At 45.5% G+C, this 27,956-nt stretch overlaps 2 protein-coding genes across 2 annotated transcripts in view; one reads left to right on the forward strand and one right to left on the reverse strand.

Moving 5' to 3' along the window:
- TDRD12 (tudor domain containing 12) overlaps positions 1 to 3,733 on the forward strand; it is an 81,436-nt gene extending 77,703 nt beyond the window's left edge. Inside the window, exons 29-33 of the mRNA XM_007539503.2 lie at positions 181 to 241; positions 326 to 439; positions 529 to 682; positions 765 to 831; positions 1,545 to 3,733. Of these exons, the coding sequence (XP_007539565.2) occupies positions 181 to 241; positions 326 to 439; positions 529 to 682; positions 765 to 831; positions 1,545 to 1,636 (488 nt within the window). The 3' untranslated portion in view covers positions 1,637 to 3,733. The remainder of the gene's footprint in view (positions 1 to 180; positions 242 to 325; positions 440 to 528; positions 683 to 764; positions 832 to 1,544) is intronic.
- A 2,402-nt stretch (positions 3,734 to 6,135) lies between these two features.
- The window catches only part of SLC7A9 (solute carrier family 7 member 9), a 30,578-nt gene continuing 8,757 nt past the window's right edge, over positions 6,136 to 27,956 (reverse strand). Inside the window, exons 5-14 of the mRNA XM_060185675.1 lie at positions 26,314 to 26,556; positions 24,532 to 24,657; positions 23,331 to 23,430; positions 21,361 to 21,405; positions 20,253 to 20,376; positions 17,464 to 17,567; positions 13,059 to 13,155; positions 12,049 to 12,198; positions 9,494 to 9,668; positions 6,136 to 6,331 (exon numbers count right to left, since the gene is read on the reverse strand). Coding sequence (XP_060041658.1) covers positions 6,267 to 6,331; positions 9,494 to 9,668; positions 12,049 to 12,198; positions 13,059 to 13,155; positions 17,464 to 17,567; positions 20,253 to 20,376; positions 21,361 to 21,405; positions 23,331 to 23,430; positions 24,532 to 24,657; positions 26,314 to 26,556 — 1,229 coding nt within the window. The 3' untranslated portion in view covers positions 6,136 to 6,266. The remainder of the gene's footprint in view (positions 6,332 to 9,493; positions 9,669 to 12,048; positions 12,199 to 13,058; positions 13,156 to 17,463; positions 17,568 to 20,252; positions 20,377 to 21,360; positions 21,406 to 23,330; positions 23,431 to 24,531; positions 24,658 to 26,313; positions 26,557 to 27,956) is intronic.

Genomic DNA, 27,956 nt, shown 5'->3' on the forward strand with positions numbered 1-27,956 from the left:
TGTGCATTTAATTGTTAAGTTGATCTTCACAACTACATACTTGGGTTACTATGAAATTTACAGTTTTTGAACTGTCTCAGCTAAAACTTGCATAAAGCACAGAAACATTTAATATAGACATGGAATTCTATATAAATAACTTGTTAACTTATAGAAAAATTTGATTTTTTTTTTGTACAGAAACTTTATCTGAAAATATTGGAGGTGTTTCTGTTAGCAAAAACATCGAGCCTGTGAAAAGGTATATCCATCCATTGGTTGGTAATCTACTTTGTTTCTTTCACAATCAAATAAATAGTGATGTGTGTATACCTTTTCCTTCCAGCTTACACCCACAAATAAAATGGTTCCAGAAAGAGGATGTGGTCATATTAAAAATAAGAATAAGAAATGTAAAAGATTACAAGTGTAAATATTCCAGAGATAGGGTTGTTTTCAGGTAGGTTAATTACATGTCTGTGTATCTTAATAAAGTAGAGTAGTATTTCCCAATTTTGAAAAGCTGACTTTTTGTTTTTATAAACGTAGTGCCTGGGTGGAAGACAAATTTTATTTGGCAGATATGGAGCTCCAGGCCAACATAATAAAAGATGATTGCAAATGCACAGTCATAAATGAGGAGCCTATCATCACTCTTGTAAAAGAGAGAAGGGAATCTTGGTGTAGCCTACTCAAGAAGAAGGTGAGTTGAAATCAATGATGGCTGGCCTTTACACCATAAGTATGTTCTAGCCTCTCTTACTCTGAATTGTTATATTGAACAGAATCCTAATGTGGCCTTTGATTTTGATCACTGGGAAGACTGTGAAGAGGAGAGCCACTTCTCCAAGGGTGAGAGTTGTAGGTTCTGAGTGTTGTGGGGGTGCATACAATCTTATAGCTTACTTCAGACGTGCAGCCTTTGCACTAACATTTTAATAATAATAATAGGAAGCCATTTGGAGTTAAGTTTCCTTTTGCTGTTAATCTCGGTACTAATTGTTCTGGCCTGAATATGTTTCAAGTCTTGGTTATAAACACACATTCTTAGAAAAGTTGAGCAGACTTTTTTTCCCTAGAAAAAGTATTTATTTATTTATTTTTAAATATTTATTTATTCCCTTTTGTTGCCCTTGTTGTTTTATTGTTGTAGTTATTACTGTTGTTATTGATGTCGTTGTTGGATAGGACAGAGAGAAATGGAGAGAGGAGGGGAAGACGGGGGGGGGGAGAGAAAGAAAGATACACACCTGCAGATATGCTTCAATGCCTGTGAAGCGACTCCCCTGCAAGTGGGGAGCTGGAGGCTTGAACCGGATCCTTATGCGGTCCTTGCGCCTCGTGCCATGTGCACTTAACCTGCTGCGCTATACTGCCCAACTCACAGAAAAATAATTTATAAGCAGGCATGTTCTAGCTGCTCATTTCTTGCCCAAGATAATGAACTTATAAAATAAGTTATAAAAATAACTTATAAAACAAGAGATATTGACCCAAAGTATTGTGGGGAGGTTCTGCTAATTATTTTACAGCTAACTTATTTTTATAATATCGAACTCTTTTAGTTATAAATTCGAAGAAGCTGCCTTGCAAAGTGGCAGAGGTGTTTGAGAGCAGTGACAGTTCTTCAAAAGAAGATGAAAGTGAGAGTGAATGAGAATGTGAAGTAAATATTGCAGAATGGCCGGAAACCTTTGGAACCAAATGCATGTGGCTAAGTTACTGGAAGTTAAGGAAAGAAGCAGTCATATCCAAACCTTTTCTGGTGCAAAGATAAATAACTACTAAGCCATTTGTAGCTCTGGGGTTGGTAATGATGAAAATCTCCTAATTCACTTTTAAAAAATGGGCTTATTAAGAACATCCAAGGAGTATGGAAGCAGTGTCCAGAAGCAGAGAGACAAAGTGTTGGTTCCGTTGAACGGTGGGATCTGCTCGTTGCCTCTCAACCCCATAACATTGGGGTCATTATGTGAATCATTTGGAGTTAGATTTGTTTGTTTGTTTTGTTTTTGTTCTTAATTTAGATGCACTCCTAAAAAACTTGTCATATACACATAGACTGAGATTTCTGTTGTAAAAAACCCTGAACACTGCTTAGTAGGTAACTCTTTATATACATCTTAATCATCTAGTATTCTTAAGATATTTAAAGCTACTAAGAGTAGTTTAGGATTACTTCTTATGAAGACTTAGTCCAAGAGGAGAAATGGGGTCACTTCAGCTTTGCCATTCAGACCAGAACTTTCTAGAGGGAAAGGCTACAACTTCTAAAGAATCCTCTGATTTTACAGTGACCTGTACAGGTGGGACAGAGATGTCTTTTTTTGATCAAAAGTGCCTGGAGGTAACACTCAACACTTGAATGTGATGGGTCCTATAAAAGTTCACACCTCTCATCACCCTGGCCTGAAACTGACATGGCGTTTCAAGCAGTTTTTTTGAAAGAATGTGTATGTCATTACTGCGTAAACTCAGGGATGCTTAGAACCTGACTTGTCCTGTCAGAGAAGTTAGAAAGGTGAGCTGCTGAGAAATCCAAAACCAGTAGGGCTTCAGTATGAGTCTGGTGGCTCTACTTAGAAGTGGTTCGTATGGTTCTCATGGTTCGTAACTGTGTGGCTGCCTCCAAGTTCTTGCTGGGGCTCTGTACCTGCATATTCCTTTTCTCCCGGCACCCTTTTTTTTACCCCCTTTATTATATGGAGAGGGGGAGAAAGAGAGTGAGAGGGGGGGAGAGAGAGAGAGAGAAAGAGAGCTACCACAACACTACTCCACTGCTTGTGAAACTTAACCCATGTGGTGGCCCAGGGCTTGAACTCAGGGCCTCATGTGAGTAACACGTGTACTTTATTGAGTGAGCTGTCTCCTGGCCCCATGCCAAGATCTTTCTTAATTTTCACACCAGAAAACACAGATGCCCGCATTTATATATAAATAACCACCACCTGCGGGAGGGGCCATCTTCAACAACCCGTTAGCAGACTCTGCTCACAGTCTTGACTCTCAGTTTCCTCATCTGTAAAAAAAAAAATCCCCCTCATGGCACACCTAACTTCGGCTCAGGGTGCCCCCAGCATGCTGCTGGATTGGAGGCTTTGTCCTGCACACTGGAGGTGGGGGGGGGGGTGTCAGACCTGCCCTTCAGTGGGAGGGCGTCTAGTCCAGGCACCAGCTTTTCCTTGTTGAGAATCGGGCAGGTTTTCCAGGAAGTGGAAAGCTCTGATGTCTCTGCTGGCAAAGGTTTTCACTGCAGAGGGCTTGCTTCTAGTACCTTCACCAGGGGCCAGTTTCTGTAGATTCAGCTTTTGCTCTTGCTGAGGAAAGCCTTTTGTGTTGTATTGACTTTCCCTGTGGCCGCCAGCCACCTGCTGTTTATGCTTAGCTTTGGTTAGTCTCTCTCAGGAGGTAAAAGATAAATAATAACAGCAAGTGATAGAGCTACACAAGTAGGTGTTTCCTGCATCCACATAGTCAGGGTTCCTGCTTCCAAATAAGGGGTAGTGCCAGTTAAAATACTGGAGTGGAGGGCGATATATTCTAAGTCTTGATGTACTTCTTGACTACAGATGTCTACATTTATTAATAGTTGGAAGTTTTTTTTTAATTCATTTTTTGTTCTGTTATGTACTGATTCCATGTTTGGAACAATGCAAGAATGTTTTTGTTTCTGTGCTTCTGAAATTGTTCACATACTTGGTCAGCTGGTGGAACATCATTTGCAGTACAGCATCAATAAAATTTCAGTGTTTTCACAGAACTGTTACTTTTCATATTTTTTAAAGTATTTCCAGTGCATATTAACGTTGTACCACACTTGATGGTTCTGACCAAAGTGCCAGCAGTGTGCCAAAACATTCATACTCTAATATTTAAACTTGTATCTCCAGCAAAGTAAATATCTTCCCAATTTAATACATAAATTTGTATATCTTACTGGTTACTGGATTTAGACACTACCCTGGCAGGAGGTGTAATATGGCTCCTTATTACCTCCCCCACACTGGTGTAGTTCTTAACTCAGCCTTCCCTAACCATTAGTCATGTCAGCTTAGCAAACACCCTGTCACTTTTGTCTAGAACTCCCATTAAGAGAATTAAGGGGGGAATCGGGCGGCAGCACAGAGGGTCAGGTGCAGGTGGCGCAAAGCGCAAGAACTGACCAGCATAAGGATTCCGGTTCGAGCCCCCAGATCCCCTCCTGCAGGGGAGTCACTTCATAGGCGGTGAAGCAGGTCTGCGGGTGTCTATCTTTGTCTTCCCCTCCTCTCTCCATTTCTGTCTGTCCTATCCAACAACGATGACATCAATAACAACAAAGACAACAAAGGCAACAAGAGGGAAAATAAATAAATAAATAAAAAGAATTAAGGGAGCCCATGTTCAGCAGGGAAGCAATTACAGAAGCCAACCCTTCCACCTTCTGCATCCCAAAATGACCTTGGGTCCATACTCTCAGAGGGTTAAAGAATAGGAAAGCTATCAGGGGAGGGGATGGAATACGGAGTTCTGGGGGTGGGAATTGTGTGGAGTTGTACCCCTCTTCTCCTATGGTTTTTGTTAGTGTTTCCTTTTTTTTTTATTATTTTTTAATAGTTATTTATTTTCCCTTTTGTTGCCCTTGTTGTTTTTTTATTGTTGCTGTAGTTTTTATTGCTGTTGTTATTGATGTTGTCATTGTTAGATAGGACAGAGAGAAATGGAGAGAGAGAGGGGGAGAGAAAGACAGACACCTGCAGACCTGCTTCACTGCCTGTGAAGCGACTCCCTTGCAAGTGGGGAGCCGGGGCTGAAACCGGAATCCTTACTCCGGTCCTTGTGCTTTGCGCCACCTGCGCTTAACCCACTGTGCTACCGCCCGACTCCCCAGTGTTTTCTTTTTATAAATAATTTTTTTTCTTTAAAATTTTTTTTTTATTATTTATTTCCCCTTTTTTTGCCCTTGTTGTTGTAGTTATAACTGTTGTTGTTGATGTCGTTGTTGTTGGATAGGACAGAGAGAAATAGAGGAGAGAAAGACAGAGAGGGGGAGAGAAAGATGAGACACCTGCAGACCTGCCTCACCACCTGCAGGTGGGGAGCTGGGGTCCTGAACCGGAATCCTTACACCGGTCCTTGGGCTTTGCGCCACTTGTGCTTAACCTGCTGCGCTACCGCCCGACCCCCAAATAAAATTTTTTTTTAAAGTAGAAAGGTATTAGGGGGCTGGGTGGTAGTACACCTGGTTGAGCACATATGTTACTGTGCGCAAGGACCCAGGTTTGAACCCCCAGTACCCATCTATAGGGAGAATGATTCACAAGCAGTGAAGCAGTGTTGCAGGAGTCTCTCTCTTGTCTCTCTCCCTATCTCCCACTTCCCTCTCAATTTCTGGCTGTCTCTTATCTGATAAAGATAATTTAAAAATTTTTTAAAAAGAGAATTTGGAGTCAGGTGGTAGCACAGCAGGTTAAGCGTGCGTGTGGTGCAAAGCACAAGGACCGGCATGAGGATCCCAGTTTGAGCCCAGGTCTCCATATGCAAGGGAGTTGCTTCACAGGTAGTGAAGCAGGTCTGCAGGTGTCTATCTTTCTCTTCCTCCCTCTCTGTCTTCCCCGCCTCTCTCCATTTCTCTCTGTCCTATCCAACAATGACGACATTAGTAACAACAACAATAATAACTACAACAATAAAAAACAAGGGCAACAAAAATAAAATAAATATTTTAAAAAGAGAAGGGTATATATGAGCAGGAAAGAGATAATAATCATTACGCAAAAGGATTCTCATGCCTGAGGCACAAGAGGTCCCAAGTTCAACCTCCAGCAGTGCTTTGGTGAAAAAAAAAAAATCTGGGGCCAGGTGGTGGTGCACTTGGTTGAGCGCACATATAATGTGCAAAGACCCGGGTTTGAGCCCCAGTCCCTAACTGCAGGGGGAAAGCTTCACAAGTGGTGAAGCAGTGTTGCAGTTGTACTCTGTCTCCCTCTCTCATCACCTTTGTTCTTATTTCTGGTTGTCTCTGTCCCAACAAATAAAGATAATAAGGAAAAAAAATTAAGCCTTAATGTTCATTAGAAGTGTAACAACCTCAGCACTGCAAAGGAGAATAAAACAGTGGTGCTGCCATGCGTGGTTGGGGGCCCAGACTCAGGAAAAAAATGAAAAACAACAGGATTACAAAGATTTGAATAGGTTTTTAAAAGAAAGAAAAAACCAAAGAAGAACATCAAGAATAACCACACAGATAACACTTACAAAAATAAATTCATCACAGCTTAGCCATGGCCACAGGGAGACTAAGCTTCTTACTTAGGATCATCTTCTGGTGGGACAACTTCCATCAGCATCTGAAGGTACATAGTAACAGGATCTGGAGTAAAAATCAGAAAGTGCAGTTAGAAGAATTAACTTCATCTTCCTGATCCGTGAGCAGCAATAACTGTTCCTTGGCAGGTCTATTAGATGCCCATGGCTAGAGGCAGTCAGCCATTCTCTGAGTCACAGTGGTTCCTTAGAGAAAAGTTAACTTCCCATTAACACATTAGGAACCTGCTAAATATTTTGTTGCCACCATATTTATAAAAAAGGAAAAATATGAAGCATCACTTATATATGCATTTGAACAAGAGTTAGTTTTCAGAGGCATAGGAAAAACTTTTTCTTAGTAGTGAGTTGTTTTTTTCCCTTTTTTATTTATAAAATGGAAGTAATGACAAGACCATAGGATAAGAGGGGTACAATTGCATATAATTCCCACCACCAGAACTCTGTATCCAGTCTTCTCCCTTGAAAGGTTTCCTATTTTTGCCTCCAGGGTTATTGCTGGGGCTCAGTGCCTGCACTATGAATCCACTGCTCCTGGAGGTCATTATTTCCCTTTTGTTGCCCGTGTTAATTGTCACTATTATTGTTGTTGCTGCTGTTGGATAGGACAGAGAAATTGAGAGGAGAGGGGAAGACTGGGAAAGAAAGACACCTGCAGACCTGCTTCACCGCCTGTGAAGCGACTCCTCTGCAGGTGGGGAGTCAGAGGCTTGAACTGGGATCCTTAAACCAGTCCTTGTGCTTTGTACCACGTGGCCCCCCATTCTCTTTTTTAATTTTTTTAAATTTATTCCTTTTTTGTTGCCTTGTTCTTTTATTGTTGTAGTTATTATTGTTGTTCTTATTGATGTCATTGTTATTGGATAGGACAGAGAGAAATGGAGAGAGGAGGGGAAGACAGAGATGAGGAGAGAAAAACACCTGCAGATCTGCTTCACCACCTGTGAAGAACCAGGATCCTTATGTTGGTCCTTGCACTTCGCACCATGTTCGCTTAACCTGCTGCGCTACCACCCAACTCCCTTTTTAAAAAAAATTTTTTAATATCTATTCCCTTTTGTTGCCCTTGTTTTATAATTGTAGTTATTGTTGTTATTGATGTTGTTGGATAGGACAGAGAAAAATGGAGAGGGGAAGGGAAGACGGGGAGAGAAAGAAAGACACCTGCAGACCTGCTTCACCGGCTGTAAAGCGACTCTCCTACAGGTGGGGAGCCGGGGACTCGAACCAGGATCCTTAGGCCAATCCTTGGACTTTTCTGCCACCTGTGCTTAGCTTGCTGCACTACTGCCTGCTCCCAAAGCTTTCCTATTCTTTATCCCTCTGGGAGTATGGACCCAGGGTCATTATAGGGTGCAGAAGGTGGAAAGTCTGGCTTCTGTAATTTCTTCCCCACTGAACATGGGCATTGACAGGTCGATCCATACTCCCAGCCTGTCTCAGTTACAAGTTTTCGTTACTGTCTGTCACAGTGCCTGCAACCCTGAGAGATGAGCTTAATGAGTTTAGGTCGGGATTAGAGGTGGCAGTGGTAGAAAGGAAGAACATCCCTGGTGGAAATTAAATAAAGCTGTATTTTAGTTGGCTATTCAGCAGGCAATAATCCGATTCTCTAGCTTAGGGCAGGTTTCATAGAAGAGCACATGGCGGCTGAGAGGAGAGAATCTGGAATATTCCCAAACTTGGCAAAGACATTCTCAGTCCATGCTGACTGATTATCTAAAGTCTCAGCTTGGATTTCGCTATTTTGTACCTTGTTTATTCTCCCTATGTTGTGTGTATAAAGACCACATAGGAGCGCCTCAAAAGTTGGCTGTTGGGAGTTGGGTGGTAGCGCAGTGGACTAAGCAGGTGGTGCAAAGTGCAAGGACCGGCATAAGGTTCCTGGTTCAAGCCCCTGTCTCCCCACCTGCAGGGCAGTCGCTTCACAGGTGGTGAAGCAGGTCTGCAGGTATCTTATCTTTCTTTCCCCCTCCCTACCCGCCCCTCCTCTCTCCATTTCTCTGTCCTAACAATGATACCATCAGCAATAACAATAACTACAACAACAATAAAAAATAACAAGGTCAACAAAAGGGAAAATAAATTAAAAAGTTGGCTGTCATTCCTGTTCAGACACGGCTGAAGGAGGAAGCAGCAAACTGACAGTCAAGCAAACTGACAGTCAAGTCCAGTTACTCAATAACTGCAATGGCTGCTGTAGTATGGATCCAAGTTTAAATCGTCCCCAACCCAATTCCTGCCTTGTAGGAAATGTAGCTAAGCTTTCAGACAACAGTTGTCCTAAAATAGATCAGAAACTAAATTGCTAAGTGAAAAGCAAATGTTGCTTTGACATTGAAAACCTACAACCATTGTCCCAAATCTGTTGTTGTTTTGGGTCTCTGTGATACTGCAAGCCCTTAGACCTAACATCTGCTTACTGGACAAAAGAAAATGGTGCTCTGCAGATTGGATCCATGGTGATGTGAGGGGATACTGAACTAGACCTTAAAACAGTCAAGGTGATAATCTTCTTTTGATAGGACAAATTGAGATGGGAAGACGTGTAGAGAAAGACACCTGCAGACCTGCTTCACCACTCGTGAGGCAAACCCCCTGCAAGTGGGGAGTCAGGGGCTCCAACTGGGAACCTTGTGCGCAAGTCCTTATATTTGTACTATGTGCACTTAACCCACTGTGCCACTGCCGGGCCCCCAGTGATAATTTTTATGTATGTTGTAACTTAAGAGTGTTTCTGGGAGTCAGGCAGTAGCGCAGCGGGTTAAGTGCACGTGGCGCAAAGCACAAGGACCAGCGTAAGGATCCTGGTTCGAGCCCCTGCTCCCCACCTGAAGGGGAGTCGTTTCACAAGCAGTGAAGCAGATCCGCAGGTGTCTGTCTTTCTCTCCCCATCTCTGTCTTCCCTTCCTCTCTCCATTTCTGTCCTATCCAACAATGATGACATCAATAACTACAACAATAAAACAAGGGCAACAAAAGGGAATAAGTATTTTTTTAAAAAGTATTTTTCTACATGTTTTAGTTTGCCGGAATGAAGAAGACCACAGGTGTATCCTTAGAAGGACCGTGAGCCCTAAAGGGAGGGGAAGTTTGCTAGTTGTGTGAGATCTTATGAAAGATGGAGTTAGGACAAGAGGGGTTGCAGGATGCTGTGCTTGTCTGTGCTTCACTAATAGTACAATAATATTTTAAACTGGGTACTTACTTGAGATTTTCTGAGCCCATCCAGACTTATAGTGGACAAAAGGAAAGTAAAATAGAAGGCCACTCAATATAAATATCACACAGTAGAGATATTCCATAGCAGGTTCACTGATGATTGGGGCCAAGACCAGAAATATAGACACAAGAGTCACCAAGATGGGGATCACAATGGGCACCTGTAGGCAAGACAACATGGCATTATAGCTTGGTCACACACGTTATCTTAGTTTTTTGTTTGTTTGTTTTGTTTTTGCCTCTAGGGCTATCACTGGGGCTTGGTGCCGGCTCTACAAATCCACTGCTCCTGTAGGCTGTTTTTTCCATTTTATTCAACAGGACAGAGAAACTGAGGGGGAGACGGAGAGGAAAAGACCTACTTCACCGCTTGTGAAGTGACCACCCGTACCCCCCAACCCCCCGCCGGTTGGGAGCCGGGAACTTGAACCGACATCTTTGCACTTTTACTACATGAGCTTAACCTGGTGTGCTACTGCCCAGCCCCTATGTTTTTGAAATTTGTCATTCAGATCACTGACTTGGCACCTCATGCTTAAAAATCCAACACTTGAGGGGCCAGGAAGTGGCACACCTGGTTGAGCACACACACATGACAGTGCTCAAGGACCCAGGTTCAAGCCCCCAGGCCCCACCTGCAGGGGAAAAGCTTCACCAGTGATGAAGCAGGTCTGCAGGTTTCTCTCTCTCTCTCTCTCTCCCCCTTTCTAAAGACTTAAAAAATTTTTTAAATTTATTTTTGTTGCCCTTGTTTTTTATTGTTTTTTATTGTTGTTGTAGCTATTGTTGTTATTGATGTTGTCGTTGTTAGATAGGACAGAGAGAAATGGAGAGAGAGGGGAAGACAGTGGGGGGAGAGAAAGACACTTGCAGATCTGCTTCACCACCTGTGAAGTGACTCCCCTGCAGGTGGGGAGCCGGGGGCTCGAACCGGGATCCTTATGCCAGTCCTTGTGCTTTGTACCACATGCGCTTAACCCGCTGCGCTATCACCCGACTCCATCTCTCTCCCTATCTATTCCCCCTCCCCTCTCAATTTCTCTCTGTCACTATCCAGTAAATAAATAAAAGAAAAAAAAATCCAACATTTGATCCACAGTGCCGCCTCTCAGGCTATGATACAGAGTTTTCTTTATTTTTTAATTTTGGGTTGAGACAGGAATTGAGGACACCGAAGGAGAGAAAGAGAAAGATTCCTGCAACACTGCTTCACTGTTCATGAAGCTCCCCTGCTGCCACTGAGGACTTGTAGCCCAGGCCCTTGTACATGGCAGTGTGTGCGTACACTCTACTTGGTGTGCCACTGCCCAATCCCCCAAATTTGAGTGAAAGTGATCTCCACCCGAGAATACTTTACTCTGCTAAGGTTATCAGTTGGATTTGACGGAGGGCCAGTGAGCTTTTCCAGACAAGCGGTAACTAAAGGAATTCATCAGCGCTAAACCAGATGTACACAAATATTAAAAGTAGTTATACAAAATGAAAATAGAATGACGTCAGCCATAGGGGATTAGCAAACAAAACAAGGAATACAAAGCTCAGTGACTGCATTCAAACTACAGGCATGCTAATGTATATTGACACAAAGTGAGAAATTAAACCTCCAAAACATTTACAGGCTTGTAAACTAAGGTTACCTGAAAAAGCTGCTTCTTTTTTAAAAAAGAATTTGTTTATGTATTCATGAGAAAGATAGGCAGAGAGAAAAAAAGAACCAGACACCACTCTGGCACATGTGCTGCCGGGGATTGAAGTCAGGACCTCATGGTTGAGAATCCAATGCTTTATCCACTGCGCCACCTCCCGGACCACCTGAAAAAGCTTCTTAAAAAAGGGGGGGGGCAAGCAGTGATATCCAGTAGAGTGCACACATTACCACATAAGGGCCTCATTCCAAGCCTCCTAGTTCCCCTGCAGGTGGGGGAAGCTTCACAATTGGTGGAGCAGTGCTGCAGGTGAAGTAAAGTCATCTGTCAAGTAAAGGCAAGGAAAGGGGGGGTTGCTGGGAGCAGTGAAGAGAGAAGGAAAAAAATATGGCTGCCAGGAGCAGTTGAGCTGTACAGGTGCTGAGCCCCAGTGATTACTATGGTGGCTAATAATAATAGAAAAGGAATTTAATGGGGTCGGGCAGTGATGCACATGGTTGAATGTACACATTACCATGCACCAGGACCTAGGCTTAAGCCCCTGCTCCCCACTTGTGGGGGCCATACTTCACTAGCTGTGAAGCAGCTTAGCAATGAAGCAGTCTCTTCCTCTCTCCATCTCATCTCTCAACTTCTGCCTGTCTTATTAAATAAAATAGTAAAAAATAATAATAATAAATGGCTGCCAGAGATGGTGGACTCGTTGCTGGCATTGGACCCTCAGCGATAACCCTGCTGGCAATTTAAAAAAAAAGAAATGAACAAATTCCACTCAATAGAGTCACAGTCACGTTAGAAATGAGCGGCATACTCTTAGTATTTAAAGGAGTTACCTCCATGTAGTACATTTCAAGGGGTCGAAACCACTTGTGACATTCAGGAGACTAAGACCTACCTTGATAGGCCTTTCCAGGTCTTTCCTTGTAAATCTCATCACAATCAGCCCCAAGACTGTCAAGCCATAAAAGAACCATGCAGTAAAACTGAAGTAATTGACTAGTGAGTTTATGTTGCCAGGAATGATATAGATAATCGCTATAATACCCTGGTAGGAAAAAAAAAAAAAAGGTAAATCCTTGGGTTATTAGTATGTAGAAACATTATTCTTGTTTCTTCGCAGAAAACTGCAGAGGTGCCTGTGGATAGATACGTTAGCCTGAAAGAAACACCCCTGTCAGTGCCATTGTAGTTGGTGTTAAGTCAGATTTTGACTCTAGAAGATGTTCTTTATTTTGCCTCCAGGGTTATCGCTAGGGCATTGTGACTGCACTATGAATCCACTGCTCCTGGAGGCCACCCCTCCCCCCTTTTTGCCCTTGTTCATCGTTGTTGTTGCTATTATTGTTGTTATTGCTGTTGTCGTTGATGGACAAGACAGAGAAATGAAGAGAGGAGGGGAAGACAGAAGGGGAGAGAAAGATAGACACCTACAGACCTGCTTCATTGCCCGTGAGGCAAATCACTGCAGGTGGGGATCTGGGGGCTTGAACCGGGATAGCCCTGGGTTACTTTAAACATTTGATCCTTGCATCATCTGGGGGGGGGGTGGTGGTGTGGGAGCTGGGGTTTTGTACCTGCACAAGTCCAATGCTGTCAGTGAACTTTTTTATATATATAATTTTTTTATTTTTTTAAATTTATTATTGTTGAAGCCCAAACTCAGGTCCACACATAGGATAACTTGTGCTCTGCTAAGTGAGCTATCTCCTAACACTAGGTTTCCGTGTGTGTGTGTGTGTGTGTGTGTGTGTGTGTGTGTGTGTGTGTTTGTGTTTGTGTGTCTGTCTGTCTGTCTGTCTGTCTAGGACTAAGGGAACCTGGGTCATTTGAAAACCTTAAAATACACATTTGCTTCACTACCCAGACTTGAGTGGAAGGTGTTTTCATGGTGGAATTCGTACTTACATAGAAGATGATTGCGGGGGCTGGAGTCAGGCGTTTGACACTGATATAGGAGAGCAGTTTAAGCATGTGGCCTTCCCGGCCTGCTACATAAACAAGTCTGGAAGAGAGGTGGAGGTGACTGTTGATCAGGCTGTTGTGACATCATGTGTCCTGAACTTCACTACTACAATCACACAGAAAGCCGTTAGCCTGATGTCTCCTGGTAAAGGTCCGAGAGGTGTTAACAACCATCCTGGTGTGGCGGAGTCCCTCTCAGCAGGGGGAGGGTGGAGATGGTTTGAGGAAACGCTTTGAAGAAGGACACAGCTGATCTGTGTCCTAAAAGCACCGCCCGAGGGATCAGGAGAGAGGAGCTCGCCTGGCAGAGCACACACTTTGTCACGTGTGAGGACTGGGGCTTGAGCTTTTGGTACCAAATGGGGTCGCCATACATCGAAAGTGCTCTCGTGGGAGTCAGGTGGGAGCACAGTGGGTTAAGCAGGTGGCGTCAAGCGGCTTAAGGATCCCAGTTTGAGCCCCCAATTCCCCACCTGCAGGGTAGTCGCTTCACAGGCGGTGAAGCAGGTCTGCAGGTGTCTTGTCTTTCTCTCCCCCTCTCTGTCTTCCCCTCCTCTCTCCATTTCTCTCTGTCCTGTCCAACAACGACAACATCAGTAACAACAATAATTAACTACAACAATAAAACAAGGGCAACAAAAGGGAATAAATATACAAAAAAAAAATTAAAGAAAGTGCTCTCTGCCACTATCTCTTGTTTCTTACATAAAACAAAAAGGGGAGGAGTTGGGTGGTAGCGCAACGGGTTAAACGCACATGGCGCAAAGTGCAAGGACTGGTGTAAGGATCCTGGTTCGAGCCCCCGGCTCCCCACCTGCAGGAGAGTCGCTTCACAGGTGGTGAAGCAGGTCTGCAGGTGCCTATCTTTCTCTCCCCCTCTCTGTCTTCCCCTCCTCTCCATTTCTCTCTATCCTATCTAACAATGACAACATCAATAACAACAACAGTAATAACTAAAACAACAAGGGCAACCAAAGGGAAAATAAATTTAAAAAAATTAAAAAATTATATATATATATATATATATATATATATAAAAGTTCACTGACAGCATTGAACTTGTGCAGGTACAAAACCCCAGCTCCCACACCACTGCCCCCCCCCCCCCCCCGATGATGCAAGGATCAAATGTAGAAAGTAACCCAGGGCCATAATGGCCCTCACACTTGAGGCATCTGACAGACACAGACACTGGGGTGCTTTGTACTTCCTGAATTCAAACTGAAGAGAATTTCCGTATTTAAGAAAATATCAGTGAAGGGACCGAGTGGTGACGCACCTGGTTCAGCGCACATGTTACAGTGCACAAGGACCCGGGTTTGAGCCCCCGGTCCCCACCTGCAGAAGGAAAGCTTTGCAAGTGGTGAAGCAGGACTGCAGGTGTCTCTCTCTCTCTCCCTCTCTATTTCCCCTACCCTCTCGATTTCTGTCTCTATCCAATAAATAAAGATAATTAAAAAAAAGAAAATATCAGTGAGTAGACAGATAGTTGTAGAAATAATAGTGAACCCGGGAGTCAGGCAGTAGTGCAGCGGGTTAAGTGCAGGTGGCGCAAAGCACAAGGACCGGCATAAGGATCCCGGTTCAAACCCCGGCTCCCCACCTGCAGGGGAGTTGCTTCACAGGCGGTGAAGCAGGTCTGCAGGTGTCTATCTTTCTCTCCTCCTCTCTGTCTTCCCCTCCTCTCTGCATTTCTCTCTGTCCTATACAACTACGACAATAACAATAATAACTACAACAATAAAACAACAAGGGCAACAAAAGGGAATAAATAAATAAAATAAATATTAAAAAAAAAAAGAAATAATAGTGAACCCAAAGCTGCAACATTGGAAGAACTGGTGCTGTAGATTCTAATGGCGGGAAGGGGGACACAGAACTCTGGTGTGGAATTAGACCCCTGTTATCTTGTAATTTTGTACATCAATATTAAATCACTAATAAAATTATATATCAGTCATATATAAACAACATCTTTGTCTCCAACTTCAGTAGCTTGTGATAATTCTGTAATCTGCAAGATTTATAGAATGCTGTGAGTCGGACGGTGGCGCAGCGGGTTAAACGCAGGTGGCGCAAAGCACAAGGACCGGCGTAAGGATACTGGTTCGAGCCTCTGGCTCCCCACCTTCAGGGGAGTCGCTTCACAGGCGGTGAAGCAGGTCTGCAGGTGTCTGTCTTTCTCTCCCCATCTCTGTCTTCCCCGCCTCTCTCCTATCCAACAACAACGACATCAATAACCACAACAATGTTAAACAACAAGGGCAACAAAGGGGAAAATAAATAAGGTTTATAGAATGCTAAAGAGAAGACAGGGCTAAATAGAAGTTCTAAAAAAAAAATTCTCCACAGATAAATAATTTTTCATCCCCCACCCCAGAGTATTTTACTTTGGTGCAGTACACCAAACCTAGGTGAGAGGTGTGGCTTTTCTATAATTGCTTCTCTGCTAAACATGGGCACTGATCCATACCCGTATCCTCTCTCTATCTTTCCCTGGTGGGGTAGGGCTCTGGGGAGGTGAGGTTCTAGGACACATTGGTGAGGTCGTCTGCCTAGGAAGTCAGGTTGGTGTCATGGTCCACAGATATGATAAATACAAGTGAAAATTAGATGTTAGGTTTAAATATGAAGCATAGAGAAATGAAAAGTGTAGAAAAAATTAAACAGGGAGAAGCTTGGGTATTTAGAATGAAGTAAGAAAAATTCAAAGAAGAGCAGAGAATATTGAGCTTTCAAACTTGAACCGAGTTCCACATAAAAACATCTTGCTCTAGAGATTATTGTACAAGTTAAAAAACATTTTTGAATTTAAGTTTAGCTACACAATTAGGACAATCAGAACAATAGTAGGCATTGTGAGAAATAGTTCCAAACTGAAGAGAGAAATTAATTCTGTCTTCAATGGAAACCACTGAAGAAAAATGCTCAGAACACTTGTTACCATGGATTCATGGACTCAGATTCAAGCCTCTGGTCCCCACCTGTATACAGGGGGGAGATTCAAAGAGGTGGAGCCTTGTTTTAGGTTGTTCTCTCTCTTTCAATAAAGCTTGCACATAACCCAGGTTCAAGCTTGGTGCCCACCTCATTGAAAGAAGCTTCAGTGCTGTGCTCTTTCCCCTTCTCTCATTTTTTTTTTTTTTCTCCAGGGTTATCTCTCTGGGGCTCAGTGCCTGGCGGCCATTGTTTCCTTTTTATCCCCCTCCATTTTATTAGCTAGGACAGAGAGAAACTGAGAGAAGAGGGGGAGGGAGAGAAAGACACCTGCAGTCCTGCTTTGCCACTTGTGAAGTGTCCCTGCTGCAGGTGGGGAGCAGGGGGCTCCAACCCAGTTCCTTGCCCAGGTTCTTGTGCTTAGTACTAAGTGCACTTAACTGGGTGTACCACCGCCTGGCTCTGCTTTCTCCTCTCTCTCTCACTCACTATCACTTCCATAGCAGTGAAACTCCAGCAATGATAAAAAAAAAAAAATCCTCGGGGGACTGGGTGGTAGCATAGCGGGTCAAGTACACATGCCACAAAGTGCAAGGACCAGCTTAAGGATCCGTTCCAGCTCCCCACCTGCAGGGAGTTTGCTTCACAAGCAGGTCTGCAGGTGTCTTTGCCCTCTGTCTTCCCCCTCTCGATTTCTCTATCCTATCCAACAACAACAACAAGGGCAACAAAATGGAGAAAATGCCTTCCAGGAGCAGTGGATTTGTAGTGCAGGCACCAAGCCCCAGCGATAACCCTGTGGAGACAGAAAAAGGAAAAAAAAAATTCTCCAAGGGGAAAAGTACAGGTAACCAATGTCTTTCTGCCTCTGTGGCACCAAACTGCTTCATGCTTTGTTTGGCAGCTCTGTCCTGCTGATAAGGAACCTAGGGCCTGGCTTCCAGGAGGCAGCTCCACGCAGGCAGGTCCATACACTGCATTCTGTGCCCTGGACCTCTTGCTTGAGCAGTGAGGACTGCAGCTTGTGAGTGGAGGTTATGTTAACTTACTCTGGCAGGGGGCTGCTAGCTCACCCAGGAGAGTGCACACTATCCTGTGTAAGGACCTGGGTTCACTCCAGCACCTGCACAGGGGAAGCTTCCAGAGTGGTGGGACAGTGTTCTCTCCCTGACTCTCTATCTTTAAAAAAGGAAGAAGGAAAAAAAATATCTTCTGGGAGCGGAGGAATCCTGTAGGCACTGAATCCCAGCGATAACTCTGATGGCAAAAAGCAAAACAAACTACAACAAGCAATAACAAAAAACTGCACAGTGGAGTCCTGAGGATTTTAGCCCAGAGACTTGTCTCCCTCAAGTGTGGAGTGATCTCGACAGCCCGCCACCCCCACTGGGGGTAAGGGGCAGGCCCTTACCTGCCCGCTGTGAAGCACGTGCCGTTCGCAGCCCCGATGGTGGAGAAGGCCACAAAGAGGGGAACAACCCACGAGGCTGGGTACAGAACTCGGTCACCAAACGTCTGGGGAGAAACAAAAGATGAAGACTTATGGTCTTTCTTAAGACAGTGGCTAAGCCCAGCCCAGGGCTCGTCTGCTCCCCACCCTGTCTCACCCCTGCTTGGGCTCTGGGAGCTTCTGATTTTTCCTCTTCTGGGTCACCCAGAGAGAAAATAACTTGGTCTTTTCTCAGGTATGACGGTATCTTTTGTTCTCTGGTGCATCTCTGTCTCTCATAACTTTTTTTTTTTAAATAATAATGTTCGACAAGTCCATTGGATAAGAGGGGTACAGTTCCACACAATTCCCACCACCAGAGTTCCGCATCCCATCCCCTCTACTGGAAGCTTTCCTGTTCTTTATCCCTCTGGGAGCATTGACCCTGAATCATTATGGGTTGCAGAAGGTGGAAAGTGTGGCTTCTGTAATTGCTTCTCTGCTGGACCTGGGTGTTGGCAGGTTGATACATACTCCTAGCCTGTTTCTATTTTTCCCTAGTGGGGCAGGGCTCTGGGCCTCTCCTAATTCTCTCTCTTTTTTTTTTTTTTTTTTTGCCTCCAGGGTTCTTGCTAGGCCTCAGTGCCTAGCAAGAATCCACTGCTCCTGGAGGCCATTTTCCCCCCTTTTGTTGCCTTTGTTGTTGTTCTCCTAATTCTTCGCCTCTTCCATAACCTCCTGAGGCCCTGCCTCTCACTTGCTTGACCCCCCCCACCCACCTCTACCAGCCCCCATACCCAGCTCTCCATGCCCAGCAGTACGTCTCCCTATGTACCTTCACCTCCTTGCCTGGTTCCAGCTCTTTTCCTGTCCAGCGTCAAGACCCAAATGGGACACCTTTCCCATTGTGTCCACCTTTCCCCCTGCTGCTCACCCCTCAGTCCCCTCACTCCAGCTTCAGTTCCATGGCCTGTTGCTCTAATATCCTCCTTCAGTGCCTGCCTTTCACTCATCTACCAAGGTCAAGCTCTGACTGAATGCAGACCAGCCCTAGCCATACTCTGCCAGCCCAGGCTGCTGTGTGCGGGCAGAGGGGGACTGCTGGCTGGCTGGCTGGCTGGCTGGCTGGCGGCCTTCGACCTCAGTGCCACCTTAACCTGTTCATTCTCCCTGGCTGCTAGGTCAGGGGTGGGGGAACATTTGGCCTTAGCCCACAGAATCATTTGGTCCAGTGCTGCCAAAACAACCCCAGGTGGGACTCAAAATTCAATAAATCTAGGAGTTTTTCCCATAGCGACATTCAGTGCAGATTTTGTTTATTTAAAGAAAAAAAATTTTTATCACCACCAGGGTTGTCACTGGGGCTCAGTGCTAGCGCTATGAATTCACTGCTCTTGATAGCCATTTTTTTCTTTTCTTTTTTAAAAATATTCTTTTTCAAAATATTTATTCATTTTTGGATAGAGACAGAAATTGAGAGGGAGATAGTGAAGGAGAGGGACAGAGAGACACCTGCAGTCCTGCTTTATCACTCGTGAAGCTCTCCCCTGCAGGTGGGGACAAGGGCCTTGAACCCCGGGTCCTTGTGCCCTGTAATCTGTGCGCTTAACCAGGTGTGCCACTGCCTGGCTCCTTATTTTTTTCTTTTCTATTTTATTGGATAAGACAGAGAGAAATTGAGAGCAGAGAAAGAGATAGGGAGAGAAGAGAGACACCTGCAGACTGGTTTCACTTCTCATGAAGCTTCCTCCCTGTAGGTAGGGAGCGGGGGCTCAAACCTGGGTTCTTGCAATTGGTAATGTGTGCTCAACCGGGTGGTCCACTGCCTCATGTTGACTTTCTTTCTTTCTTTCTTTCTTTCTTTCTTTCTTTCTTTCTTTCCTCTTTCTTTTTTTTAGTGCTGATTTTCAAGTTGATATATATATATATTTTTCTTTTTTTTGCCTCCAGGGTTATTGTTGGGGCACAGGTGCCTTCATTATGAACCCACCACTCACTTCTGGAGGGTATTTTTTGCCTTTTGTTGCCCTTGTTTACTGTTGTTGTTTTCATTATTGTTGAAATTGCTGCTGTTGTTGTTGGATAGGACAGAGAGAAATGGAGAGAGGAGGGGAAAACAGAGAAGGGGAGAGAAAAGACACCTGTAGACCTGCTTCACCGCTTGCGAAGCAAACCCCCTGCAGGTGGGAAGCCAGGGGCTCGAACTGGCATCCTTACTGCCAGTCCGTGAGCTTTGCACCATGTGCGCTTAACCCACTGTGTTACTGCCCGGCCCCCTAATAATTTTTTTTTGCTTGGGCTCAGTGCCTGCACTACAAATACATTGCTCCTGGAGGCTATTTTATCCTTTTTATTTTTTAAAATTATTGGATAGAGAAATTGAGAGAGGAGGGGAAGACAGAGGGGGAGAGAAAGACAGACACCTGCAGACCTGCTTCACGGCTTGTTAAGCAATCCCCCTGCAGGTGAGGAGCTGGGGGTTCGAACCGGGATCCTTGCTCAGGTCCTTGCGCTTCTCACTATGTGCACTTAATCTGGTGTGTTACCGCCTGGCCCCTCAAGTCGATAATTTCGTGTGGTCTGAGAGTGATGTTCTGAATATTCCTAATGGTCCTTGGCTTAATATAGATTCCCCACCCTTATCCTTTATCGTTGTCTCCCCACCCTCTTCCCCCCACCAAAAAATGATACTGTAAAGGCACTTCCCACCTTTGTATGTCCCCTGCCCAGAGCCCTCCCAGCCACCACCACACACCCCTCCCTCCACGCACCACAGCGACAGCCTGTGACTGCAGAAGCTCGGTGGTGGTCATCACAGTGAAGTAGGAGACGTTCATGAGGATGTAGCACCCAGTCACCAGGGGGATCCCGATGACAATGGCCAGGGGCAGGTTTCTGGAAGGGGCAGGAATATACATCAGGCTGAAAAGTCCTTGGCAGACTCGTGGGATTTTTTAAAAATTTATTATCTTTATTTTTTTATGACTTATTTATTGGCTAGAGACAGCCAGAAATTGAGAAGGAAGGGGCAGATCGAGAGGGAGAGAGAGAGAGAGACACCTGCAGTTCTGCTTCACCACTTGTGAAGCTGAAGCCTTTCCCCTGCAGGTGGAGACCGGGGTCTTTGCATGTGGTAACATGCACTCAGCCAGGTGCACAGCCACCCTGCCCCGCCCCTCATGGGATTGCTTCCCCCTTCCCTTGCCACCCACCAGCCCTGGGAGTCCTTCCCTTGGGCTCCTGTGCTAAGCTAGGGCCACAGGGTTCTTCGTGAGGCCTGCCCGGACCAACCAGAGTCCTATGGAACAGCTGAGCCTGGTGTGGGCTTGAGGTCATTTTAAAAAGGGAGCACTGGGGAGTCGGGTGGTAGCACAGCAGGTTAAGCGCAGGTGATGCAAAGCGCAAGGACTGGCGTAAGAATCCAGGTTCGAGCCCCTGGCTCCCCTGGCGAAGCAGGTCTGCAGGTGTCTTTCTCTCCCCCTCTGTCTTCCCCTCCTCGCTCCATTTCTCTCTGTCCTATCCAACAATAGCATCAATAACAACAACGATAATAACTACAACAATAAAATAACAAGGGCAATAGAAGTGAATAAATCTTAAAAAAAAAAAAAAAAAAGAGCACTGGCCTGATCTGACCCCAGGGAAGTAAAACCAAACTGTTTACAAAGCAAAAATAAGCCAGAGAACAAGTCTGAGTTCTGCCTTCCTCTCATTCCATTCCCCCAACCCGAAGCAAATGCTCTAAGAGCATAGATGAGGCTCTAACAAGCTGCTCAGTCTGGAGGGCGGAATAATAACAAGAAACAGTTCCATCCTTGGCAGGGAGCAGAGATGCTGTTTTGCCTGTCCGCTGACTCCTGCTCTGGCCCATCTCCTTACCTGAAAGGGTTTTTAAGTTCTTCTGTGATATAATTGAGTTGGTTCCTAGAGAAAAATAAAACGTCAAATGTACCTTTGCCTTTTTTTTTTTTTTTTTTTGCTAAGACTCAAACACCAAATCACTGTGGGCCTCATTTAACATTCCCCCTGGGAGTTGGGCGGTAGCGCAGTGGGTTAAGCGGAGGTGGCGCAAACCACAGGAGCGGTATAAGGATCCCGGTTCGAGCCTCCAGCTCCCCACGTGCAGGGGAGTCTCTTCACAAGTGGTGAAACACATCTGCAGGTGTCTATCTTTCTCTCCCCCTCTCTGTCTCTCCTCCTCTCTCCATTTCTCTGTCCTATCCAGTGATGGCATCAATAACAACAGTAAAACAACAAGGACAACAAAAGGAAATAAATAAATATTTTTTTAAAAAGTTCCCCCCAGAGAGAAAAATTCCCTACAGGAAATCCAGGGTGATTTCTTTCAGAGGAAGCCCTAATGATGGGTGCCCATGAGATCAACACATCTTTCAGCTGCTAAATCTTTTCTTTTTTAAAAAAACTGTTTTAAAAAAATTTTTAAATATTTGTTTATTCCCTTTTGTTGCCCTTGTTGTTGTAGTTATTGTTGTTGTTGATATCATTGTTGTTGGATAAGACAGAGAAATGGAGAGAGGAGGGGAAGACGGGGAGAGAAAGACACCTGCAGACCTGCTTCACCGCCTGTGAAGTGACTCCCCTGCAGGTGGGGAGCCGGGGGCTTGAACTGGGATCCTTGCACCAGTCCTTAAGCTTTGTGCCACCTGTGCTTAACTCACTGCGCTACCACCCAACTCCCAAGTCTTTGCTTTTCATGGGGTACATGTGAATCGTCATCTGCTACTAGGAGAAGTCAACTCCCAGGATGCTGTGATAATATGATAAAATTCCATATATATATATATATATATATATATATATATATATATATTGCTGGGGCTTGGTGCCTGCACAATGAATCCACTGCTCCCAATAACCATTCTTTGTTTCCTTTCTTTTTTTCTTGTTTGTAGAGACAAAGAGAAATTGACAAGAAAAGAGGGGTAGATAGAGAGGAAGAGAGAAAGAGAGATACCTGCAGGGGGCCGGGCAGTAGCGCACCAGGTTGAGTGCACATTGTATGAGGCACAAGGACCACAAAGATCCTAGTTTGAGCCCCCTGCGTGTGGGGACACTTCACAAGCCCTGAAGCAGATCTACAAGTGTTTGTCTTTCTCTCCCCCTCTCTATTTCTCCCTACCCTCTATGTCCTATCCAATAAAATGGAAAAAATGGCCACCAGGCACAGTGGACTCATAGTGCCAGGCACCCAGCCTCAGTGATAACCCTGGAGGCAGAAAGAGGGAGAGGGAGAGGGAGAGGGAGAGGTACGTCACTGCTCATGATACTTCCCCTCAGCAGATGGTGGGGGACCTGGGGTCCTTGCACATGGTAACATGTGTGTTCTACTGGGTGTGCCACCTCCCAGCATCAGAATGATTCTTTGAAATGAGAGTGAGACCTGTAGTTCCCTTGAATGGGGGCCGGGGAACCAGCCTGATAGATAGTCACACTTCTTCCTCAGAGGACATGAACAGAATCTCATCAACTGACCCCCATATCTTTAAAGGTGAAATAGAAATTCTCCCCCATGTCATGCACCTGAGGCCCCTGACTGCCTCCTTCCTGGCTCAGCCTGTACGTGTGGGGAAGTTTCTGCCACAGGCCCCTTCGCCTGCTCACAAGCCTTTCTCAGCTGGGTGTCCCACAGGGAGGTAGGAAAGGGGCCTGTGTCTCTGGGGTCTGCAGAGTGCAGGAGAGAGGAATAGGGTGCTTCACAAAGAGGAGGTGGAAGGTGAGTTTTAGAGCCCCACTAACCCCCAGGAAGGAGAAATCACTGCTTTCCACATGGTGTTAGGCAGCAGAAAGAAACCCACAAAGAGATGTGTGACATCCTGGGTGGGCCTTACCATCCGTCGTATGCCCAGAGACCATTGTAAAACGCTAGGCTGATGGCTCCCACTGTCAGTTTTGATCCCTCAAAAGAATTCTCAAAGTTCTTAGTGTTTCCTGTAAGTAAACCAGCCAGTGATTAGTGGGTGTCAGTTGATCAGAATTGGGGCCCTGCATCATCTATTAGGGATAGAAGGGGTTGACTTAGGTCCTTGAGATATCAAACAAGGTATGAAGAGTTGAAAAATCAGAGCAGGGGAAGGAGATGAACCTATGTGAGCACAAAACTTGTAAGCTTAAGACCCCAGAGGCCATGGGTTCAATAATCCTCAGCACCACTATAAAACACAACTGAGCAGTGCTCTGGTCTGTCCCTCATAACAAATGAATATCTTTTTAAAAAGTTGAGAAAGGGGAGTCCGGTGGTAGCACAGCCGGTTAATTGCACGTGGTGCAAAGCTCAAGGACCGTCGTAAGGATCCCGGTTCAAGCCCCTGGCTTCCCACCTGCAGGGGAGTCGCTTCACAAGTGGTGAAGCAGGTCTGCAGGTGTCTATCTTTCTCTCCCCATCTTCCCTCCTCTCTCCATTTCTGTCTGTCCTATCCAACAACAACAACATCAATAACTACAACAACAATGAAAAACAGTAAGGGCAACAAAAGATAAATATAAAAAAATATTTTTAAAAAAAGTTGGGAAAAGGGGCCCAGGAGGTGGCACCCTGGTTAAGTGCACACATCCAAGCTCCTGGTCCCCACCTGCATGGGGAAAGCTTCATGAATGGTGAAGCAGAGCTGCAGATGTCTCTGTCTCTCTCCCTCTTTATCTCCCCTTCTCTCAATTTCTCTCTGTCTCTATCCAATAATGAATAAACAAAGATTTAAAAAAGAGCTAAGGAAAAAGTTATAGGTTTAAAAAATAAGTAAGTAAATAAAAATAAAAAGTTGGGAACTTGAAGCTTGAGAAATGGCGCAGTGAATAAAGTGGTGGACTCTCAAGTATGAGGGTCTGAGTTTAGTCCCTGGCATTGCATGTGCCAGAGCAATGCTCTCTCTCTCTCTCTCACAAATAAATAAATAAATAAATAAATCTTAATTTAAAATAAAAATTTGGGAAACTTTAGCTTCTCTGTGGATGAAATCTCTACTTAGGAGCAAGGCCTTCAGAGGAAAAGCTGGTCTGCAGCCCCACCGCCTCTCCCCTCCTGCCCGGAGTCACCTTGAGCCAAGAGGACCAGCCCGCTGATGATGATGATGGCCACAATCACCAGTTTTGCCGCTGTGAACAGGTTCTGGACGTAGCTACCCAGCCGCACACTCAGTGCGTTCACCGTGGTGATGAGCACTGCAAAGGCAGAGGGGAGAGGGCACACTGGCTGACTGGGTTTGTCATCCACCTCCCTCCCTTTTTGTAAAAAAATTATGATTTTGAGCCCCCGGCTCTCCACTTGCAGGGGAGTCGCTTCACATGCGGTGAAGCAGGTCTGCAGGTGTCTATCTTTCTCTCCCCCCTCTGTCTTCCCCTCCTCTCTCCATTTCTCTCTGTCCTATCCAACAAAGACATCAACAACAACAATAATAACTACAACAATAAAACAACAAGGGCGGGAGTCGGGCGGTGGCGCAGCGGGTTAAGCGCAGGTGGCACAAAGCACAAGGACCGGCATAAGGAACCCGGTTTGAACCCCGGCTCCCCACCTGCAGGGGAGTCGCTTCACAGGCGGTGAAGCAGGTCTGCAGGTGTCTGTCTTTCTCTCCCCCTCTCTGTCTTCCCCTCCTCTCTCCATTTCTCTCTGTCCTATCCAACAACGACAACAACAATAATAACTACAACAATAAAAAAAAAAAAAAAAGGGCAACAAAAAGGAAAATAAATCCTTTAAAAATTTTATGATTTTTTTTATTGCCACTAGAGTTATTGCTGGAACCTGGTGGCAGCACTAGGCTCCATCCATCACTTTCTAAAATAAATAAAATAAAAGGATTTTTTTTTTTTGATAGGACAGAAAGAAGTTGAGAGGGGAAGTGGAGAGAATAAGAGGAGACACCATGGCCAGGTGGTGGCGCACTTGGTTAAGTGTGCGGATTACTATACGCAAGGACCCAGGTGCAGCCTCCAGTCCTCACCAGCAGGGGGAAAGCTTTACAAGTGGTGAAGCAGTGCTGCAGATCTCTCTCTCTCTGTATTTTTTTTTTTTTTTTTGCCTCCAGGGTTATTGCTAGCGCTGCGAATCCACTGCTCCTGGAGGCTATTGCATATGCCCCCCCCCATTTTTGTTGCCCTTGTTATTGTTGTTGTTGTTATTAATGCCGTTGTTGGATAGGACAGAGAGAAATGGAGAGAGGAAGGGAAGACAGAGGGGGAGACAAAGACAGACACCTGCAGACCTGCTTCACCACCTGTGAAGCGACTCCCCTGCAGGTGGGGAGCCAGGGCCTTGAACCAAGATCCTTAAGCCAGTGCTTGCGCTTTGCACCACGTGTGCTTATCCCGCTGCGCTACCGCCCAACTCCCTCTCTCTCTGTATTTATCTCCCCCTCCCTCTCAATTTTTCTCTGTTCTATCAAGTAAAATGAAAGTAGAGAGAGGGAGAGAGAAAAGAAGGAAAAAAGGAAGGAAGGAAAGAAAAAAGAGAAACTATTTTCTTGTGAAGCTTCCCTCCTGCAGGTGGGAAGCAGGGTCTTGAACCCAGGTCCTTGCACACAGTATCATGTGCACCTTACTAGATGTGCCATCTCCAGACCTCCCATCTCCTCTTTAAGGATCTGGCACCCCCTCACCCCCCACAAACCATTCACCAGAAAATTCTTCAAATGCATCTTGGCAATTTTGTCAGGGGACTCAACGCCATGGAGAAGCATCCCTGGATCCCAACCTGAGACTTCTCTTCTCACAGCAAAGCAGGGGAGGGGGGAGGGGGGGTAGCCAGACTGAGAGCAGACCCCAGCCAGTTTGGCATCCATGGCCTCAGGCCCACTGGCTTCAGGCTCGGGTACTCACAGATGGCGGCGGCAGCCAGGCATTTGACCACCAGCTCCGGAGGCTTGCAGCCTGAGTAGAAGGGCGCAGAGACGTACTCAGAAAAGCTGAGGCAGATGATAGCAAAGGAGGTGGGCTTGATGACGAACAGGCTGGTCCAGGAAAAGAGGTAGGCAGGGATGGGGCCAAAAGCCTCCATCAGATAAGGGTACTCGCCCCCTGACTTGGTGATCATCGTCCCAAGCTCCGCAAAGCACAGGGCACCTGTGACACAGAAGGAGGGATCCCCACGCCACCCCGAAGACTCTGTGAAACTTTGTCCTGGTGGAGGGACCCCCTCCGCTTCTCCTCGGGCCCAGCTCTCTTGGGTGCTGTCATCAGAGCCCTTTTGACTGAGATTAGGCCCTGAGCCACTTGGGGGCAACCCAGTTTATTTATTTATTTATTTTCTTTTTTCTAATATATTTTTTTGCCTCCAGGATTACTGCTGAGGCTCAGTGCCTGCACCATGAATCCACTGCTCCTGGAGACCATTTTCCCCCCTTCTGTTGCCCTTATTGTTGTAGCCTTGTTGTGGTTATTATTGTTGTTGTTGATGTTGTTCGTTGTTGGATAGGACAGAGAGAAATGGAGAGAGGAGGGGAAGATGGGGAGAGAAAGATAGACACCTGCAGACCTGCTTCACTGCTTGTGAAGCGACTCCCCTGCAGGTGGGGAGCCGGGGGCTCCAGCCAGGATCCTTACGCTGGTCCTTGCACTTTGCGCCATGTGCAATTAGCCCGCTGCGCTACCTCCTGACCCCCTTTTAAAATAATTTTTTAAATTATCTTTATTTGTTTATTGGCTAGAAACAGCCAGAAATTGAGAGGTAAGGAGGAGATAGAGACAGAGAGACACCTACAGCCCTGTTTCACTACTTGCAAAGTCTTAGCCCTGCAGGTGGAGACCAAGTTCTCGAACCTGGGTCCTTGCACATTATAATATGTGTGCTCAACCAGGTGCACCACCACCTGGCCTCTACCTACCTTCCTTCCTTCCTTCCTTCCTTCCTTCCTTCCTTCCTTCCTTTCTCTCCAGGGTTATCACCGGGGCTCAGTGCCTTCACTACAGAGCCACTCCTCCTGATGGCCATTTTTTTTTCTATTTTATTGGATAGGACAGAAATTGAGAGAAGAGGGGGAGATAGAGAGGAGAGAGAAAGACAGACACCTGCAGACCTGCTTCACCGGTTGTGAAGCATCCCTCCTGCAGGTGGGGAGCCAGGGTCTTGAACCTAGATCTTTGCATGGGTCCTTGTGCTTCATACTGTTGTGCTTAACTGGGTGCACTGCCATCGCCCAGCCTCCAGAGCAAGCCAGTTCACACTTGCACACAGGGACAAAAAGGGTCCCCAGCAAGACTTGGGAGCAGATAGTTTCTTGGGCAACCTGTCTCCACACTCAGCAGGGAGTGTTTCCAGAGAGCAGTGTTTCTTTTATATATATTTAAAATATTTATTCCCTTTTGTTGCCCTAGTTTTATTGTAGTTATTATTGTTGTTGTCGTCATTGTTGGATAGGACAGAGAGAAACGGAGGAAGGAGGGGAAGACAGAGAGGCGGAGAGAAAGATAGACACCTGCAAACCTGCTTCACCGCCTCTGAAGCAACTCCTCTGCAGGTGAGG

This window comes from Erinaceus europaeus, chromosome 2 (assembly GCF_950295315.1).
Source record: "Erinaceus europaeus chromosome 2, mEriEur2.1, whole genome shotgun sequence".
NCBI lineage: Eukaryota > Metazoa > Chordata > Mammalia > Eulipotyphla > Erinaceidae > Erinaceus > Erinaceus europaeus.